Source organism: Paramormyrops kingsleyae, chromosome 16, assembly GCF_048594095.1.
Source record: "Paramormyrops kingsleyae isolate MSU_618 chromosome 16, PKINGS_0.4, whole genome shotgun sequence".
Classification (NCBI taxonomy): Eukaryota; Metazoa; Chordata; class Actinopteri; order Osteoglossiformes; family Mormyridae; genus Paramormyrops; species Paramormyrops kingsleyae.
Window position 1 is genome coordinate 1,889,204 of NC_132812.1, and position 21,215 is coordinate 1,910,418.

General features: G+C 42.3%; 1 protein-coding gene and 1 long non-coding RNA gene across 9 annotated transcripts in view; one reads left to right on the forward strand and one right to left on the reverse strand.

The window, feature by feature from the left end:
* The window catches only part of igsf3 (immunoglobulin superfamily, member 3), a 224,151-nt gene that overhangs the window by 102,579 nt on the left and 100,357 nt on the right, over nucleotides 1-21,215 (forward strand). For both annotated transcript variants that reach the window (XM_072700949.1, XM_072700950.1), the window contains one exon: nucleotides 3,694-4,107. In XM_072700949.1, coding sequence (XP_072557050.1) covers nucleotides 3,694-4,107 — 414 coding nt within the window. The remainder of the gene's footprint in view (nucleotides 1-3,693; nucleotides 4,108-21,215) is intronic.
* On the reverse strand, nucleotides 9,673-13,186 carry LOC140578873 (uncharacterized). Of its 7 annotated transcripts, XR_011983168.1 has the most exons (6): nucleotides 13,089-13,182; nucleotides 12,229-12,277; nucleotides 10,778-11,874; nucleotides 10,598-10,659; nucleotides 10,229-10,295; nucleotides 9,673-10,047 (listed from the first exon to the last, which is right to left on the reverse strand). It is a non-coding gene; the product is annotated as an uncharacterized lncRNA (long non-coding RNA). The 7 variants fall into 7 exon arrangements; XR_011983165.1 differs by having other exon boundaries at nucleotides 10,778-12,277; nucleotides 13,089-13,186; XR_011983166.1 differs by lacking the exon at nucleotides 13,089-13,182 and having other exon boundaries at nucleotides 12,229-13,047.

Consider the following 21,215-nt stretch of genomic DNA (forward strand, 5'->3'; position numbering starts at 1 on the left):
ATCAGAAACAGGCAGGTCAAGCAGATCAGAAACAGTGGGCATTGACCAGGTTTGCGTGTCAGTAGCAGGCGTTGCCCCTTTCAGGACCTTCGGGACCCGCAGGATTGCATCCCTTACTGACCTGGCCCCTTTAAGAGCCAAGCTGCCGGTTCTGGCAGCAAAGGAGCGGGCAGGTGCGTCGCATTCCTAGGCTGCATGGCGACGTTGATGCGGGCTTCGGGCACCCGCTTGTGCAAAGCGGCGCTGGTGACGTCAGGGGTGAACACTGCCGGGTCGAGAATCGTAAGGGGTGTCCTCTGACACCTGGCAGGGGAAACAGCGGAGCACTTGGTAGCCCCTAGGAAGATCCCTGGTGTGTCTTTCTGTTCTCGGAGACCATGCCGTTTTCTCCTTCCCCTGGTTTTCGGTGAACTTCGGGGCACTCTGGGTAGCAGGCTGAACGTTAGCCCGCTGTCAATGTTCACCTGCCGCTGCATTGCTTCAGCGGCTCTCTCTTGAAGCCACCAGAGGTTTCCAGGGTATCACGGCTTCGGTACACTAACCCGTGAGCCGCAGGATCCTCCTGGATCTCAGGCTGGATTAGCCAGTATAATACCTTGTCCATGAGGGGACGTCAGGACGAGGTACTCCTCTTCTGTGAGGTCAGGCGCTTTATTCAAGAAAGTCCAACAAGTGCCAGGACCATCTCCTAAAGTTGATTCAGCTGCAGGATCGGAACACCACCAGTGCAGAGCTTGCTCAGGAATTGCAGCAGGCAGGTGTGAGTGCATCTGCATGCACAGTGACGCAACGATTTTGGAGGATGCCCTGGTGTCAAGAAGGACAGCAAAGAAGTCACTTCTCTCCAAGAAAAACAGCGACAGACTGATATTTTGCAAAAGGTATAGGGATTGGACTGCTGAGGACTGGGGTGAAGTCATTTTCTATGATGAATTCACTTTCCGATTGTTTGGGGCATCCAGAAAAAAGATGAAAAGGTGAGCGCTACCATCAGTCCTCTGTCATGCTAATAGTAAAGCATCCTGAGACCATTCATATGTGGGCTTGTTTCTCAGCCAAGGGAGTAGGCTCACTCACAATTTTGCCTAAGAACTCAGCCATGAATAATGATGGAGCACTATGCCATAAGGCAAAAGTATTAACTGAGTGGCTCTGGGAACAAAACATTTTGGGTCCATGACCAGGAAACTCCCCAGACCTTAATCCCATTGAGAACTTGTGGTCAATCCTCAAAGAGGCTTCCGGATTTGGCCCAGAAGTTGATTGACAGCATGCGAAGGTGAATTGCAGATGTCTTGAAAAAGAAAGGCCAACACTGCAAATATTGAGTCTTTGCTTAAACTTAACGTAATTGTCAATAAAAGCCTTTGACACTTATGAAATGCATGTAATTATACTTTAGCATACCATAGAAACATTTGATAAAAAGATTTAAAACACTGAACCAGCAATATAATAAATAAATTGCAAATATTTTGGTAACACTTTTTATGAAGCTCATATTCATAATGCCTAATGATTACTCTTATATGTCTATATGGCATGGTGGTGCGGTGGTTAGCACTGTTGCCTCACACCTCTGGGACCTGGGTTTGAGACTCCGCCTGGGTCGCATGTGTGTGGAGTTTGCATGTTTTCCCCGTGTTGTCGTGGGGTTTCCTCCAGCTACTCCGGTTTCTCCCCACAGTCCAAAAACATGCTGAGGCTAATTGGCGTTGCTAAATTGCCCTTAGGTGTGCATGTATGAGTGAATGGTGTGCAAGTGTACCCTGCGATGGGCTGGCCCCCTGTCCAGGGTTGTTCCCTGCCTCGTGCCCGTTGCTTCCAGGATAGGCTCCAGACCCCCCACGACCCAGTAGGATGAGCGGGTTGGACAATGGATGGAATGGATGGATGGATGGTCAATATACAGGACTATAATGTGTTATGCCTTTTTATGAATAGTTATAGCCATATGTATAATATTTTATGAATGTATTATAATGCATTATGAAGGTATGTGTAATGTAATATAATGACTGTTTTAAGTAAAGCGTTACCAGTATTTTTTCCTAGAAGGGTAGTGCGTGGATCATTGCGGAGGTGAATATGCACTTTGTTTTCCATCTAATGTGAATAATATCGATGTTTTATGGATTATTAGGGGTACTTTTTCGTGGAAAATGTTTAAAATATATGCCTCATGAAGTTCCACCATCAGATGGACCCTCCTCTCCAGTAACCCAGCATAGGTCTTCCCAGGCCAGCTAAGGAGTGTGATCCCTTTGAAGTTAAAATACACCCTCCAGTCCACTTTAAAGGTTAACATCCCTCCTGAGTTACTTGACAGTCTGCCAGAATCACCTCAAGGCTGACTGAAAGTCAAAATTCATGGCCTCTTCAATGTCCTCCCACTCTCAAGTTTTTAGTTATGCATCTGCCAATGCTGTATTCTGCTTGGCCTACTGCTGCCTGTCAGCTCCTTCCAGAGTACTACAAGTTAATCAATCTTGGAAGGCCTGACAAATCCCTTTACCGCTGGTGTCCACCACCAAGTGTGGGGGTTGCCGTAATGACCAGCACCAACAATTTAACAGCTACAGCTATGCACAGCTGCCTCAGCAATGAAGGCCTCCCTCTGAATGCAAGGGAAGTTCTGCCAGAGGTGTGAGTTCAAGATCTCCTGGAAGATCTCTCTGCCAGATACTCCCAACATACCTTCCCTATGCTTTCAGGTCTACCAGGTCTCTCTCGCAATTTTCTCCACTGTCTCATCCAACTCACCACCACATGGTGATCAGTTGACAACTCAGCTCCACTCTTCACCCAAGTGTCCAAGACATATGGTTTCAAATCAAATGATACGACTATAAAATCGATCATCCAGCTACAGCCTTAGGCGTGCTGGTGCCAGATGCACTTATGAACACCCTTATGCTCAAACATCGAGTTTGTTTGTTCCAGGGGATGTGCAGGTATCGGGAAAAAACAGAGAACTACGTTTGGGGTCGAGGCAGGCCTATTTTGAAATTGCATCTTTTAGAAATACTAAAAATAATGCAAACACATTATATGCCTATTCACATTATATGACAGTAACAAGTTTAAATATTTTAATTTTCTCTAATACTTAAAGTTTTTTGGGTCTATGTGTGGGGGGCAGCAGGATCAGGACAAATATATCAGGCCTAATAGGGAACTGTCAAAAAGAATTTGAATACCACTTGTCTAATCTAATATTTAGTGCATAATGACAGACCACTGTGAGAGCCCGTCCCCCAACTCGAAGTTGAAGGGAGGCGACCCTCCCCTTCACCAGGGTGACCTCCAGCCTACTGGTGTTGAACTGGGGGCTGTGAGTAGACATACATACCCTGAATTTAAGCATGGTTAGGTCATGTACAGTAAGTGTGCTGCCAGCACGAAGGGTCTTCCTTCATCAGTGTGAAACTGCGCTGTCACCTTGCTGTGGTGGTGTGTGAACAGTGGAGTAGATAACTAATGTGTACTTCCTCCTGCCCCCATAGCTCATGTCAATAGTAGCCCACCTAACTGTGGGCACAGTTAAGGCTGCATTACGTAATTTTTATATCATCTAGTGATTCATTTTGAATATATCCATGAGTAATTCTGCTTGTCATTATTGGAAAACACATCATCCTATAGTATGGTCCTGTTGTCTTGTGACCGTGTGATGCTGCCTCTTTCCTACAGTCATCTTGGACACGCTAAGTGTGACATCCCACTCACAAGCGCTCAGCAGGGTGGAGGGCGACTCACTGCAGCTGAACTGTGAGGTGAGCCGGCAGACGCTGCAGCACAGTCATCTGTCAGTGGGTTGGTACCTGCGTGCTGAGCCCAGCACCCCGCCCCTGGACCTGCTTACGCTGTCCCGCGACTTCGTGCTCCGCGCCGGCACCCCCTACAAGCAGCGCTTTGCTTCTGGAGACCTCCGCCTGGACAAGATGGGCAGTACAGCCTACCGCCTCACCATCCACCGGCTGCAGCCTGCCGACCAGGGCCTGTTGTACTGCGAGGCATCCGAGTGGATCCAGGACCCTGACCGCTCCTGGTACTCCATGACCCGGAAGCAGTCGGAAAAGACTCCGCTCAAAGTGCAGCCCGCAGGTATGTCAATGGGTATACAGAAAGCAGGTCAGGCATCCACAGGAATGCTGGATCAGAACCAAGAAGCAGAAAGTTCCTGACCTAAATCTGCAGAGTGTCTTGCACAAGGTCAGTCATGTGGAAGGTAGTGCCTCATGGGTTTTTGTCTCTAGGTCCACTGTGGTAAGAGACACAGTGCCACCTACAGGCTTCTTCCTTTCTTGCTTTGTGCAGACACATAAAGGCTCCCTGGGAAGGAAAGCACCGTGTCTTTAACCCCATTCACCGTGTATCCCATAGACATCTCTGACAATAAAAACATACACAGTTGCAGATCTGTTCTTGCAGCTTCAGCTCATAGCATTGCCCTGTTCCTGTTTACAGGGAGTCCACACATAGACACTGGAAGCTCCACACAGGCAAACCCCCAGGTAACTGGTTCGTTATATGGCCAGTTTCACACACAGACACTTGCAAGCCTCCTGTCTCTGCCTGGAGGTGTTTCCTTCCCATAAAGTGTGAACTGTGTGTGCTGGTTAACATGCAGAAGGAGGGTCTTCCCTGATTGGACAGCTGGTTTGATGCCACGCTGCCATAGTCACTGAATACTCCTGTAAGGGCAGGAAGCCCAAGCCTTGATTGTTCAACGGAGAACAAAAACATCTGTAGAATGTGAGTGGTCAAGTCAGCTTACAAGGTTATTTCCTGTTCCTTTCACTCAGAATTCTTAATCTGAATCTGTTCTGTCTCGCGCAAAGGAGAATAAGGGGGGACATGATCCAGGTATATAAGATTCTTACAGGTGCTGTTCAGCCAAATGGCTACTTCAATATTAGTTTAAATACTAGAACTTGTGGCCATAGGTGGAAATTAGAGGGAGAACATTTTAAACTGAATTTGAAAAAACATTTTTTTTACACAACGTGTAGTTAGAGTATGGAATAATCTTCCTGCTAGTGTAGCGCAAGCTAAAACCCTGGGTTCCTTTAAATCAGAGCTAGATAAGATTTTAACAACTCTAAGCTATTATTTAAGTTCTCCCCAAACGAGCTTGATGGGCCTAATGGCCTACTCTCATTTGTAAATTTGTTATATTCTTATGTTCTTAACCCTTTCAGGCTCAAATTAAGTTTTAGTAACGACAGGACAACCAAGTCCTGCAGTGGTACTTCTGAGTAAAAAAAAACTCATAAAATATGTATGTGGGGTAATAAGGTAGTTAGTTTTTAACTGTTGCAAATCAGCAACGCCTGCCTTGAGAGGGTTAATACCTTTTTAGTCCTTTTTGGGCAGTAATTTTAACAGTTTTTCATTGATAAGGCATTCAGTCTGGATGTCAGAATCTAATCCCCTTAAAAAAAAATTTCTGCATGGTAATCGTGTTCAGGTATCAGCCACAGACACAGATTGCACTCAGCAAGCCAGAGGAATGCTAAAATCCCTGCAGCTTTGAGCTTAAGCAAGAGCCATTTGTGGGGAACAACATCAAAGGCCTTCTGGAAATCTAAGTAGATCACATCGTAGGCCTTTTTATGATCAATTTCTCTTGTATCTTCCTCAAAGAACTCAAATAAATTCGTTAAACAGGATCTACCTCTCCTAAATCCATGTTGGCTATCCCTCAGAATGCTATTTGCATCCAGGTAATCTACCATTTTCACTTGAATTATAGCTTCCATTATTTTTCCAGTAACGCTAGTTAAACTGATTGGCCTATAATTTGCTGGATTACTTCTATCCCCTTTTTTGAATATGGGGGTTATATTAGCATGCTTCCAATCAGAAGGTACCACACCCGCAGATAACGATTTCTGGAATAATAAAGTTAAAGGTTGGCTAATGATATCCCTCATCTCTTTTAAAACTATAGGTAAGATGCCATCAGGGCCCTGTGATTTGTTTATTTTGAGCTTATCTAGGCTTAGTACCACATCAGCCTCAGTTATACATATATTGGTCAATGACAGCACTGTATTCGTACTAAATGGTGGTATGTTACTCATGTTCTCTACTGTGAACACCCGTGTAAAATAATCATTAAACTCATTTACTATATCAATTTAATTTTCAATTATAAGGCCCTTACTATCCTGCAAATTAGTGATTTCAGCTTTTAGAGCTCTTTTGGAGTTAAAATATTGGAAGAAACTTTTATTGTCATCCTTAGCCTCCAGTGCAGTTTTTCTTTCTACATTCTTCTTAGAGATTCTAATGTTGTTTTTTAACTCAACTTGTAGATTTAGATACTCCTGCTTAGTTTTGAAATCATTAGTTAATTTTCATTTGTGGAAGAGAGCCCTTTTCCTTCTGACTTTATTCTTAATTTCCTTAGTAAACCACCTTGGTTGTAGTTTCCTAGATTTAGTTTTGCTGGAAACAGGTATGAAGTCCTCTTGCACTTGCAACAATGTGCTTTTAAAAAATCCCCATTCCTCTTCAACTGTTTTGCAATTTAACTCCATTCAGTTTAAAGTTTCTAGTTTCAGTCTCATATCATTAAAGTTAGCCTTCCTAACATTGTATGGTTTTGTTTTGGACTTTGCTCTTCAGAAACTAAAATTAACCTTGAATTTAACCATGCTATGATCACTACCGTCCAATGGTTCTAAAACCTTTAATTTTCCAGTCCTATCCTGGTTATTAGAGAAAACAAGATCAAGAAGGGCTTCTCCCCTGGTAGGGGTAGTAAGAAGAGCCAGAGTTTGTGTCCCACTGTATCCCAGGTAAATTAAAATCACCCATAACCACCACATTTTTATTACTCGTAATCCTGATATAGTCATATAACATTCCGCTTTCCTCTGCAGCTATATTAGGTGCTCTATAACAAACCCTGACAATTAGGCCATTTGAGTCTTTAGCATCAAGTTTTATCCATACAGCTTTTGTACTTTTATTTTTATCAGTGAGCTCCCTTGCCTGCAAGTTTTCTTTTACGTATACTGCAACACCACCTCCCTTCTTGCCTATTCGGTCTCTACGGAACAATGTATAACCATCAATATTATATTCTTCACCATCATTGTCACTCATCCATGTTTCAGTTATTCCTATAATGTCGTAAGTGTCTGATGAAATTAAAGCCTCTAAATGATTAATTTTGTTTCTAATACTCCTAGCATTTAAATAAAGACCACAAATGGTAGGCCTTTTACAGTGCCCACTTTTAATATTTTTTTGGGCTTTCCATCTCTCCCCACATAAATTCGTAACTAACCTCCCTGCCCCCCCAGTCCCTAGTTTAAACATTCCTCAACTACTCTACACATACGCCTCCCCAATACACTGGTTCCCCTATGATTCAGATGCAACCAATCCGGCTTGAACAGGTCCCACCTGTTCCAGAAGGTCTTCCAGTGCCCCATAAACCTAAACCCCTCTTTCCTACACCACCATTTTAGCCACGCATTTAATCCTCTTATCTCAGCTAACTTAGCCTGACTTGCACGTGGCACAGGAAGTATTCCAGAGAATACCACCGTGGATGTTCTGCTTCTAAGCTTATCCGCGACTTCTATAAATTTATCCTGCAGAACAGCCCTCCTGTCCTTTCCTATGTCATTGGTGCCAACATGCACCACGACCACTGGATTCACCCCGGCTGGGGCCAAAAGCCTGTCCACTCGATTCGGAAGGTCCCCTACCTGGGCACCAGGCCGGCAAGACACCGTACGGGACCCTCTATCACGGATGCACACATTAATATCTACACCTCTAATAATTGAATCCTCTACTACCACAACCTCCCTCCTCCTGGGGGTAGGCGGCTCCTTGGTGCCTATGGGCCCACCTGCCTCCCCAGTCTCTTCTGGCTCTAAAGCTGGAAGCACCTGAAAGCGGTTAGACACGTCACTTCAGGTGATGGTGCCTCTGTGAACTGTGTACGCCCTTTTCTACGTCTATGACCTACGTTCACCCAGCTCTCTTGACCTACCTGTTCATCATTCTCCCCCCTCCCCACTTGTGACATAGACACAGTCTCCCTAAAAGGCGTACTAGGTCTCTCCTTTAACTCATTGCTGTGTTGGATGAGAGCCAGTTGCTCCTCGAGGTCACAAACCTTGACCGTGAGTGAGTCTACTAACTTACATCACTCGCAGATGAAGTCCGAGTGGACAGAAGCATCCAGAAGGGCAAACATCTTGCAAACACAACACTGAGCTGGCCCCATAATTACCTAACTCACTCCTTTACTCCCAGCCCAGTATATTAATATAGCGTATTTAAACATTTAGTTGATCTAATTAACGTATAGTTAAAACAATAAAGTGCTGAGTACAATAAAACACTAAATTAACACTTGCGTTAAATTGGAACTTTTTTTATAAATTATCCGACAGCGTCAGCGATAACAACCTTAAAATTAAACTTTTAAAATAAATTAACAATTACTTATCCGAGACTAACTTCCTGCTGAACCACGTTTAGCTAAACTAAAGCAAAATTGCTCTAGGGAGGCCCCCAATAGAGTCTGGCTGCAGATCCACTGAGACTCACGTCCACTGAGACGCAGGAAGTGACATCACGTCCACTGACACGCAGGAAGTGACATCACTAATTCACTGAGACGCAGCCATAGATATATTCTATGATACATTCTACTTTTAGTTCATTTAAAAATGGTTCGCAGTTATCACTTGTTTGTATGCATATAGTCGTCCCTCGCGGCTTCACTCCATCACGGTTTTTTGTCTATTGATTAAAAAGTTGATCGAGACAATGAAAATGATACATCGCTACGCATCGGAAGCATATTTGCTCTTCGTAATTAGATGTATAATAATAACAATTATAACGTCTAATATTTATCTTCTATTATTTTTTCTAATATTTTGGGTAATACAAGTGTAATTTTCATGACCTACCTGTCCAATCCTCTTGTGTGCCACGCCCCCTTATTAACCACATATGCAACCCTGATTGTGACCAGTTGTTTTCTGTCAATTTGATTCTGTTTCTGTCAGTATCTATAACCCCAGGTCTGTCGTTGACGTTTTGATGTTACTTGTTCCTGTCCCGCATTTGGAGTGATTCCAAATAAACCCTTCAATCCTGACTCCTCGTGTCCCCGTTCCTGCTTCCCTGTCCAGCAGTCATAAACTATTGGTGACTAAAGGATGTTATTCCATGTCTAGAGGGCTCTAATAATGTTAAAAAACGTATTTAGAAGGTCGTAAACAGGTTTCCAATGCTCTAACTACGAAAATATTCGATTTCTAATGAATCCTATTTCGCGGATTTCGCCTATTGCAGGTTATTTTTAAAACCTAACTCCCGCGATTAACGAGGGACCACTGTATTACTAAATCATAGATTATTTTAAAAATAGTTTGTGCTTATCACATTTGAATTATACATTTATAAAAGTAGTTTGTACTTATAATTTGATAAGTACACAATTTTATTACATTTTATCACCTGTAGTCCTGATTGTGACTGTCAATGGTGACCAGATTTTTTCCCCCCTCAGAGTATTATATTGAAGCCTTAAAGACTGCAGAATTATGCTTCTTGCAGAGCTTTTCTCCATACTTCTGTTATTCGAAGATAATGTACGTCCTACATAAATAAATCACTATACATAGATAATTTGGCAAACATTTTATTTGTAGTGTATTGATGTATAAATTTGAACAAACGTGCGGAAAAAAAACAAAAAACAGTATATGGAACGGAATAAAATAAGGAAAAATTTGTATTATGTAAACATGGCATGAATTTTAAGACCCATCCCATCAACGCAATTAGAGAGTAAGGTTTCCATGTCCTCCCTATTATTAAAATTAAACATGAATGGGTCATTCCTGTTGCCACTTTGACCCTCCAGGACCTCCCTGAGTGCTTCCTGCTGATCCTCAGCCTCCATCTGGAGAACAGCAGGTTCGGTCACCTCTCCACTGGAGAGTGATTCTTGCAAATCCAGCACACAGCACTGCAGAGGTCCCTCATGACGCGCGACTCCTATATGACATTGGAAGTGAATATCAGGGGTTAGGGTTAGTTAATCAGGCGCAGCTGGTAGTCAACAGGAAAACCACCTGAGAAAAATGAGGGACATACACACACACACCTCACTATTACACTGGGTACAGCAGTCAGTTACAGCTTGCCCACCAGGTCTGAGAACAGCAGGAGTGCTCACCCTCGAGAGAGGCTCCAAGTTTGCTTTCAGCAGGTGTGAAGCTTCCTCAGTCTTCCTCTGTCCATGTCTGAGTAGTACAAGTACACATCACACACACTACCAAGACTTAATGTTTCAATATCTCAATGTATCATCAATGGTGTCATTAATACCCATATACGCAAAACCTATCCATTAGCTGAATGCACTACCACTGAAGAATTAATGGAATATTACCTTAAAAATAACAAAAATATAATATTCAGCCTCCCTGCTGGGCTTTACCCGGTATTCTATATCTGACAGAAACCTCCTTCACTGCAGAGAAAGTGCACTTGATTCTGCATCTGAATGCATCTCAATGTACAACACGATGCTTTCCATACATACTTTTCCAAACCACTGTTCATCAGAGTTAGGCACCACCATTTTCTTATCCATGGCATGTTAGACTGAATATAAAAAGACAAAAACCATGCATTCAGAATGTTAGGACACCTTTTTCTCTTATAGATAACTATGCAACATTCTACAGCGTCGCAAAGAATACCTTCTTAATGACGTACTTACAGCAGTAAAGTGGAATGGTTCCCCCAAGGCCGTGCAGAGTGCATACTGACAAAATAGAGGGGAGGGGGGATAAAAACTTCAATTGAAACTACATCACAAGTGTTACACCCGACAATTCAAGGTAGTCCTTCTTACACACCACAGTCCACAGATCCAATCTGTTTCGGAACATCCTGCAAAATACAATGCATGATACTAAGGACAGTTGTTTCCAATAGAAATGTAGCAATAGAAAATGCTGAAATCCACTTTACCATGTTTTTCAGTAGCTTCCAGTCTCCTGTGGCAATTTAGTTTGCCAGTTTGCTACAATTAGAAATTTGGAATTGTCAGCGGCATTATGACTACAGCTTATCATGCAAGCAAGATTAAAACTTTGTGCAAGAATTAATGGACACACGGAACACCTTCTGTCACATGCACATGCGTACACACACACAGTCCTGGTCTGCAACCGCAGAAAAATGTTCCACATTGACTTAACAATAGTAGTACACCAAGTTTCTCTGGTATTGTGTTGGTCCAATTATTCACTGTTTATGAATGGCATGAACCAATGTGGAACATTTAGTATCAATATGGCAAAGGAAGCGAACACTGATGCGCAACTGCGCAGGAACTTTGCAGTTGAACAACCTGTATAAATCGACATAAAGGCCATCTCCAAACCCATGAAGGTTTGTCGAATCAAAAAAGCGGATGAATGATTCATTTATTATGCGATTCATTCATTATGAATTCTGTTGAAGGAATTTAATAAATGAATACATCGTCAGTTTGACAGACTTTTTACAACACAACTTACAAAAAGTTGCGGGTCTTTAATAAAGAGATCAAAACATACAGACAAAGCATGAAATGGTACAACACAAATGGGTACCAAGGAATGCTATATGTTAGTTAGATCTAGTTAAATAAACACTGTTCTGAGAACATATCTACTTCATTCACCAGAGTTTAGGAAAATCTACTAGGGTCAATATGATTTTAAAAACCAAAAATACCTGATGACATACCTTGGAATGAAATTCCGGTCTTTGCGTGTGAATGTAAATGCTCCTGAGCTCGCAGTAACGTTGTCGGTTTAGACATCGTTACTGGGCACAAAGGGCAATGGAAACTATTGTAAAATAGTGTAGCAATCGGTGATTCGACCAGAACGGGCACGCAGTAGTTGTGGAAGTCGTAATTTATTTCCCTAAAATGAACGGAGCAGTCAGCGACGTACAGCCTCTCCTCAGCTTACACAGCGCCAAATCCAAGTGGATTCTGACAGGAATTTTATATCGCGCAACACAGGTGTGACAGAAAGAGTAATCAAAAAAAATTATATCCATACAGAATGAAATATAAACACAAAACTTCCCTATTAACTTACAACCAAATGGCTAACTTACAGTCAAAACAAAATGTCAAACAATAATACCTCTCGAACATAATACATAACCTACCTAAAATGAACGGAGCAGTCAGCGACGTACAGCCTCTCCTCAGCTTACACTAATCGTGGGAAGGGGAAAAGTTTATTACAAATTTTGCCTAAGGTTCCTTATCGATATATTAATAAATTATAACGTGGGGGGATATAATCAATATTGCTAAAGGAAATTTTATTCTAATAATTTAAACAACAGAATTTACAAATTATTAATTCTTTAGGTTAAAGTTGGCGGACAACACTCAAGTAGGAACCTTTGTGGCGGAACCAAAAAGTACAAACCAAACCAACGAAATGCAATTTTAAGTACAAACAGTCACAAATAACACGTCATAAATAATAATTACATAAAAAAAAAACAAAGGACTGAAGGAGTTCATAAAACCAATAGCTACACATTAACATGGTTACATTAGCACATCTTGCTAACTGAGGCACGGCATTCCTTCGCCAAATTGACCTGTGCATCTGTTGGTCAAAATGAAAAACAAAACTCCGTGAGAACGATTGTGTATGCATTTATGGGCTTTTGAAGGAGTGTGATTACTTGAATACAATTCAGCAACACAGCGATTTGAGTCAGGCTAACTTACATTTACTTTATATATGCATTTGAGTGGCATGAAAGCACCATTCAACTGATCAGAGTAAGCCGCACATGAAAATAAGTTAAACTATTAAGTAAAAGTAGCAATAACCTAAGCACGGACTGTGTTTTATAGCAGCCAAACAATAGCGAACAAAAAAACAATTCCAACCGTTCTAAACATAACGAACAAAAACCATTCCACTTCCAAACATAGCAAACAAAGTTCCCATCCTTCCTGAATTACTAATAACTGAACATATTTAAACAATTAAAACTGAACTTACCGTTCTACTTTCCTTCGCCAATGTCTTGCTAAACAATGGACGCACTGCTAATGCTCGTGAGTATCCACCAAACTTTATGCGTGACGTCATTTCCGGGCGCTCAGTGCATTTCCTGCGTCTCAGTGGACGTGAGCCTCAGTGGATGTCTGCAGCCAGACCCTTCTCGAAAAAATACAAAAAACCCCTCTCAAAGCAGGCTACTGCCGGAGCGGGAAAAAAAGTGGAAAATGTCCTCCCGACCCCGACCGGCGACCGAGCAAAGCTCAGGAGCAACTGTCCTTTCCGAGTTAATGTTACCGACGTTAGATAATATTACCCCGCGGGTGTTTGATGCGAAGGTACGCAGACAGAAATGCCGCTCGCACAACGCCTGCAGCTATCGATAACACTCGCGCTGTCAATTAACAAGGACAGACAAGTACTCACGTAGACCGAGAAAAAAATAAAAGTTAAAAATTAAACAACAACCACCCATGTAACTGTACTGGCACACAAAGGTTAAGGTTAGGTATGGGTAGAGGTTAAGGGTGTCGTGATTGTGATTATAGTTTTCCCCATAGAAATGAATGGAGGGTCCCCAATTAGATACGAAGACCAACTTGTGTGTGTGTGTGCACATACACACACACTGGCCTATACAAGTGCTTAAGTATGAACAATAAAAAGTACTTCACATTCAAATCTATTAATCTTACAAAAAGCAAACTATTCTTTTAAATTCACTCAAGACAGTTTTAAATACAGCATTGTAAATTATAGTGCATCACAATAAGGAAAACTGAGTTGTAAGAGGATGTTTCCTTTTTATTTTGAAAAAGACATGGAGCTTGCCAGCACAGATTAGTGGAAAGACATTTTATTAAAACTGAATACCGATCTACAGCTTAATAATGAATTATGAAAATGTCTTGGCTAGTACTTTCAGAACTTTTATAAGTGGTGAATGAACTGATGGCAATGTCTGTTTTTTTTAAATATGTGTATTTAGCTCTAGTTTTGATAAGTTTGAATATTGATAACATTTAAAGACTGGTCAGCAATATTGGTATGTTAATCGATATATTGTGTCTCTTCATATTGTTTGTTCCATCTTAATAGTTCCAATATGTAATGCAAAATAGTAATAATAAGAAAGAGAAATATATTGCTTCAGAATTGTGGGAGGAAATTGAAATTGAAAAAAATTGTGATCGTTTTTACCCAGAATCATGTAGTGCGGTACATGCTTTTCGCAAATAGTAAGGAATGCAAAATGTCAGCAGTCAGGTTGGGATGCTAGGTTTGTTAATTGCTGTAATGTTTGAAATCGGAGGTTAGCATGTATAGCACCAGTGAGAAACCATATATACCCTTGCTAACATTGTAGTTACTGCACACTGAGAAATATTAATACAGCAATTAGTAATTTGTAATTAGTAACACATCCAACAACTGAAAAATTATGTTGTAAGGTGTGCACTTTTTGCCGCTTGGTTTTGTTGTTTTGCCACTTGGTTCCACAGGCCTGTCATGTGCCTTGCTCGTGCTTGGGGACAAGATGATCTCTAAAGCCTTCCCTGTGGCATTTTATCATTCAAATAAATGACAAATTGTAGTAGTGACACATATGTGGTTGATACTGATCTTCCTTTATCTAATCTTTTAGATAAATCTCAAGTAATACCAAATATGAACAGAAACTCAACAAGGCTGGTATACGTGATCCATACTCATAACCAGTGTTGGGCACATTACTTTAAAAAACAAAATAGAAACGAGTTAAAAAAAAAAAAAGTAATTAGTTATAGTTACTAGTTACTTCTTCCAACTAACTGAGTTAGTAACTGAGTTGCAGCTTTATAAAAGTAACTAGTTACCTGGGAAAGTAACTTATGCATTACATTTTTTTTAAATGTTCAAATATGTCAAAAATGTGGATCCCCCTCCCCCCCTATGGTGGAAATTCAGCTGTATGTTCAATTATTTGTAATAACACTGTCAATCAAATATGTTTATTGAATGTTTAATAAAGTCTAAATATAAATAAAATAATAATTTTTTAACAGAAAACATTGTACACAAATCTACACTATTTTAATATCGCTGTAGGACAATGTGAGACAAGACACCTATCAAATTTAACATATCATTGTATATATGGTCATTGCTATGTATATAATAGTAGAATGATAAAACACAATAGGTGTTTTAGAACTTTACATATTTATTGCATATCAACAGGCAGCAGCTGGAGATCTAAATTAAATTATGCTTGTACCAAAATTAAGCAATGTACCAAAAATAAATTAATAAATATACAATCTTTGTAGTGCAAATTAAATCAAATTGTCACACAATTTCAGATGACTGGTAGACATACTGTATTTTCTTCCTCACAAAAGTATACAGTTTAACAATAAGAAGTGTTAGCAATATAATATTAAATATAATACTAAATGAAAAAATCAAGCTTAGGCTGCTTTGGTGGTGTGGCTCTGTCTCCTCCTCGTTAGCGGAGCTCACGTTAGCCGCACCTGGGTTTGGGCTACTATCAACATCCATGTTCTTGGCCACTAGTTTTGATGAAGCGTGAGACGACGATTTGAATTGCTTGTTACCGACGTGGGTAAAGACTTAGTTCCAGGTCATAATGTACATTTAACATATACTTTCTTGCCTTTATTTCAACAAGGGAAAAGTAATGTCTGCATTTCCACTGTAAAACCGCTACTTTTGAACTCACCATTGCTGTCTCTTTCCTGTGCATGCGTGTTTGTGTTTATGTAAACACGCGCCCACCTCTGCCTCTGGTTGGCTTACCATGAAATTTTACTCTACCTTAGCCAATCATCATCACTTATGCGGTTGTTTCGCCCCTCTCACCAAAGTAAAGAAAAAAGCTTTGCTGCTCCTGTGGCTGAGATCCTGGTTGGATGAAAACTGTAACGGCATTGCAACAATAGAAACAGTAATTGGTTAGATTACTCGTTACTGAAAAATGACTTTTTTTCAGTAACTCCATTATTTTAACGCCGTTATTCCCATCACTGCTCATAACCAAGTCATCTTTCCGTACCTCTTCAGCGTTGCAATGTGGCGACATCCCCAACCTGAAGTATTATGACGTCTTCAACTATTTAGTTCACACCATGTCTCAATACAGGCGTGAGTAGTTTAAAGCTTATGAAAGTTTAAATGCAAGCAAGTTTTTTTCTGACTGGTCATGTACACAGGCCTGGTGTATGGGAAATTCCCTAAAAAGATTGATTCCTAATGGTATCAAAAGTGAGTTTTATCCTTTTATTAATACTGCGATGTCTAATGACAGGAAGACAGTATGTAAAACAACTGTGTGTACTGTAAATAATTTTTTATATCAGCCTAGGACTGGGCAATATCTTGATGTAATTTGAGTAATTTTTCTTCCCTTCAATGCTCCATTTTTACTTAAAATTTCATTAGAACTGCCCTTAAACAGGTTCAAAACATGAAAAAGGTGACACATTGAATGGACTGCAAACAAATCTAATTTCAATAAATGAATCATACATATAAATAATAGACAAAAGCGTGTATTCGAGGGGCTGCCAATTTTTCTGTCTGACCGCTGCAATCCACTCACTGGGTCTGCTGGAAATCTATGAAATGTTAAACCAGATTTATCACCTCTTTGACATCTCAGCCATAATTAAAAATCTGCTGGAAGATTAAATGCTTTGCTGCTTCTTTTGCCACTTTGTATGATGGCAATTCCTTTCAAAAAATCACAAGTTTGCTTGACCAGCACTAAATGAGCAGACCGGGGGGGGGTTGGTGCCACCACTACTGAGCAATGGCACTAATTACAAGAACAGAGCGCTGATGCTGAGCTCTGTGCAAAGCTCAATGCTTGGCATGTGACAACCCCCTTAGGCATGAAGTGATGGAGCTGCTGTGAATCACAGTGTGATGCGAAGAGTGCTTTGAAATGCATGGGCCATCTGTAATTGGTTTCCAACTTTGAAATATCCCGTCATTGTCTGTCAGCTTCTATAAAGATACCACTGTATCCCTAAGTAGGTCATCTTCTAGGCATTGTTCAGACAAAGTGGACCAGTGATGTTAGGAATCAGGCAGTGATCACATCTGCACACAAAGCAGTTGTGTGTCTCCAGTAAGTTATGCTCCTTTCTTGAGAGCATCAGTATAATGGATGTTGAAATTCCATAGTATGCTCCCAGCCCATAAGGGAGGACTCCTGAGACTGGCAGAATCCACTAAGGTAGCCAAAGTAATGTGTTTATTGTGATAGGGTATGGTGTGTTAATCTTTAGAGGAGAGTGTTAAGGGGCTTGGAAATTTTGGCAAGGATTCCCCTGGAGTGAGTTGCTCAGACTCGGTGGGCTTATAGGCTTTTCATGAGAAAGTTTGGCTGAAAAGAAGAAGCAGATGGGAAGAAGCCAGACCCAGTGCAGAGTGTCAAACTGCCCTGTGCCGCGTGCTGCCTGCTGTTTCAGCATCACAGAGGTAGCTGCTGGAGGTCCATCTACTGCTGCGATGCTTCACTGCCTGAGGACTAAAATATGTGGGGTGAGCAACAGAAGAGGTGTGAGACACTTATGGGACAGATCAGTGGGGTAAATATTTCTGGGGCAACAGCACAGGGCATTTTAGGATGCTAAATATAGGTAAGATCGCTCAGATCTAGTGGTGCTTCTGATACCATCCAGCCATCTGACAAGCTCTTTAATGCCTCATCCTTTGTCTCCAGCATTTCAGAAATTAATTAAGCAGCATGCTGGAATAAGCTGTCTACTACTATTTTGCTTCTCTATTTTTAAGGAAGCAAGGAAAATTAAAAAGCAAATGGGTGACAATGCTTTTACAGGATAATTGGCAATCTGCCGCTGGCTCAGATGGGGAAAAGCTGACAAAGTATATCCTTTCACTGATTACATCCCCTCATTTACTTACCTCTGTTTGAGTACAATATGTTTTTTAAAGTATGACATTTATTGTCATGGGAAGTAAAGTTACTCATGCAAAATTTGTTCATTGTATTCTCCAGATGCTGGCGTATGGTTTTGGGAACGGTCCACCATAGATGCTTAACGCGATTGCTTGTTTGATCCTGCATATTTAAGTCCATGTCGGAGTCTGTAACCCCAGATCCGTCATTAACCCTCTGGAGTCTAGGGGTAAGGGACACACTTTCACTGACTGGGGCATGGTCACACTTTTCATTCAATATCATAAACTTAATTCATGGCAAATAAATTATTTCTTATACAGTATATTTGGTTTGCCAACAAACTCATCTTAATATTAGTGTACTTCATAAATATGTCAGATTTATGTGCAGTTTGTAATTTGACATCAAAGTATAGACATTGCAAAATGCAGTTTGGAACACTTGCAGAAACATTATAACAGTACATAGTAAGCAATGGTGGAAGTTTGTTTTGATCGCATATATCTGATCACCAAAGTCTTGGCTACATGAAGATGACTAAATGGTGTAGTTGCAACATTCAGTTGGATAAATAAATAAAAAAAACCTAACTCATGTCACTATTTCTGGCTCCTTTCATTGAATATGTAGCAACTTGTATGTAGCAGTGTATGAATGAGCCATTGACACCTGGCTACATCCCTCCCCCCCTTTTATGGTGCTGATGGGGATGTATCTGGATCGCGTTTCACTGTTGCGCTGTTCATAAAATTACCATGCGAATGCGATTTGAATACGCGCTAATGCGGCTATTTAGAATGTGAATAGCGATCTTCGGGTGACAGCGGTACTACACGCCCCCAATACATGTAAAACAAAGTAACGTGACATGGTTTACTTTTTTGCCGATTTAACCTATTTTTAAAAACTTTAATACTTCCGACAATGGACGTTTTTCATGTTTCTATAATAAGATTTCAGTGAGTTATGAACTGAAATACACAAGAAAGATACGCGGCATCGCCGACGATGCCGTCGACTCCAGAGGGTTAATGTTAGTTCATCGCTGCCCTGTGCTTCCCTCGTTTTCCCGTAATAAACCCCGTAGCATGTGACTGAAAACAGGATTCAGTCAGTCGCGCTGCACACCGCTGAGGTTGTAAACCCGCCGTCCATCCTCTCGGAAGTGGAGCAACCTCAGACAACAGCCACCCACCGGAGGAGGAAGAAGAAGCCGAAGGAGAGAAGATCAGAAGAAGTCCCGACGATCTTCCTGCGGACATGCTCTCTCTCGGCAGCTAACTCTCCCTGCCAGTGAATCCCCGATCACCCTGGACATCACCGCCGCATCGCCCCCGCAGGTATTAAAAGCCCGCCTAGCCACCACAGAGCAGCCGCCGCTAGCGGCTTATCCCTTCCGGGAGGCACGCTTTGCCCATAAAGGGGCCAAAGCTGTGTGGGACGCTATCCCATGGATCCCGAGGGCTCTTAAAGGGGCAAAGCCCGCTTTTATGGCACCGACCCTGGCGGCTCTTATTGATGTCCCTGACCCGCCTGTTCTGCCTGTCCCACTGGCGCTTGTTCTGCCTGTCCTGCCGGTGCCTGTTCTGCCTGTAATGCCTGTTCCTGACCTGCCTGTGATGCCTGTTCCGGACCTACTTGTTCCCGCGAGACTCCGGTTGCAAAGCCCTCTGAGGTTCCTGTCCCCAAGGTATTTGCACTAGAGGTCCCTGATCCGCCCATCCAGCCTGTTCCCTACCTACCAGTCTTGCTTGTTCCTGTCCTGCTGGGCCCGCTAGTCCCAGCGGCCGCGTTGCCGCCCAAGGTCGCGGCGCCTCCTCCGTCACCGCCTGAGGTCGCTGCTGCGGCTCCGCTCCCGCCTCCTGCTTTGCCCGAGGCGCCTGCTGCTGCTCTGCCCGAGGTCCCGGAGCTGCCTGCTGTTCCAACCAATGTTCCGGCTCCGCCCACGTCCAACATCCTGGCTCCACCCACTGTATCTCCTACTCCAGTGCCCCCGGCTCCAGATGCTGTGGCTGCGCCGTCGCCTGCTGCGGCTTCCCCTCCCTCCTTGCCTTCGCCATGGTCCCCTTCTGCTCCCTCCTCGCCTCCACTGGTGCCCCCTTCATCTTCCTCCTCACCCCCTCCGTTGGTCCCTCCAGCTTCCTCCTCTGCCCCTTCGTGGTCCCCTCCAGCTCCTACCTCACGGCTGCCCGGGGTCCCTCCAGCTTCGGCCTTTCGGTCGCCTGCAGCCCCTCCGGCTGCCGCCTGTCACCCGCTGTGGCTCTCTCGGGCTCCCCTTTGTATCCCCCAACCTTTCCTGTTTCTGGCATCCCTCTGTCCCTCCTGTCTTGGCTCCTCGTCCCCCTGTGGTTACTCCATTCACTCCCGGTCCTTTTGTCCCTTCCCTTGGTGTTTCTCCTGTGTGTCCCTTCCTGGTCTTGTTTTGTGTTTCGGTTCTGTTCCCTGTGACCCGGTAATGTTCTTGGTCTTGTTTTCCAGGTCCCGTGTCCCCGGTCTCGTCACGGCCGTCGCCTCCACTGAGGCGTGTCCGGAGTGCGCGCCTTTTGGCGGGGGGGTTCTGTCATGACCTTCTCGTATGATCCTCATCTGTGCCACGCCCCCTCATTAACCACGTGTACTACCCCGATTGTAACCATCTGTTTCCTGTTTTGCTTGTTTAATCCTGTGTATTTAAGTCCACGTCTGAGTCTGTAACCCCAGATCAGTCATTAATGTTAGTTCGTTGCTGCCCTGTGCTTCCTTCGTTTCCCCATAATAAACCCAGTTTCCCAATTATCCGTCTCCCTGCTCCTGCTTCCCCGGACGCGATCACAACAGTTATTATTACTCTATTTACTCTATTTGATTTTTGACGGATTATTACCATTTCACAAAAAAAATTATATACATGAAAATGTTTACCAGAAAATCTTCCTCATGATTGACCCCAAATCAACCCAAAACTGGAATTGCAGGATAGAAGGCAGCATAGAGTTATTTACAAGATACATGATACTTTATTTGTCACATACATGGTTATACAAGTATAACATGTAGTGAAATGTACCATGAACCACCCCTTAGACTGTGCAAATCAAATCAAAAATAGAATTAAGAATAAGGCAAAAGATAAAAATCTTGCAATAAACTGAAAGTTACAATAACTAAAATGTATACATAAGAGGAATACAGAAGTACTAATACAGGAAATAAAACAA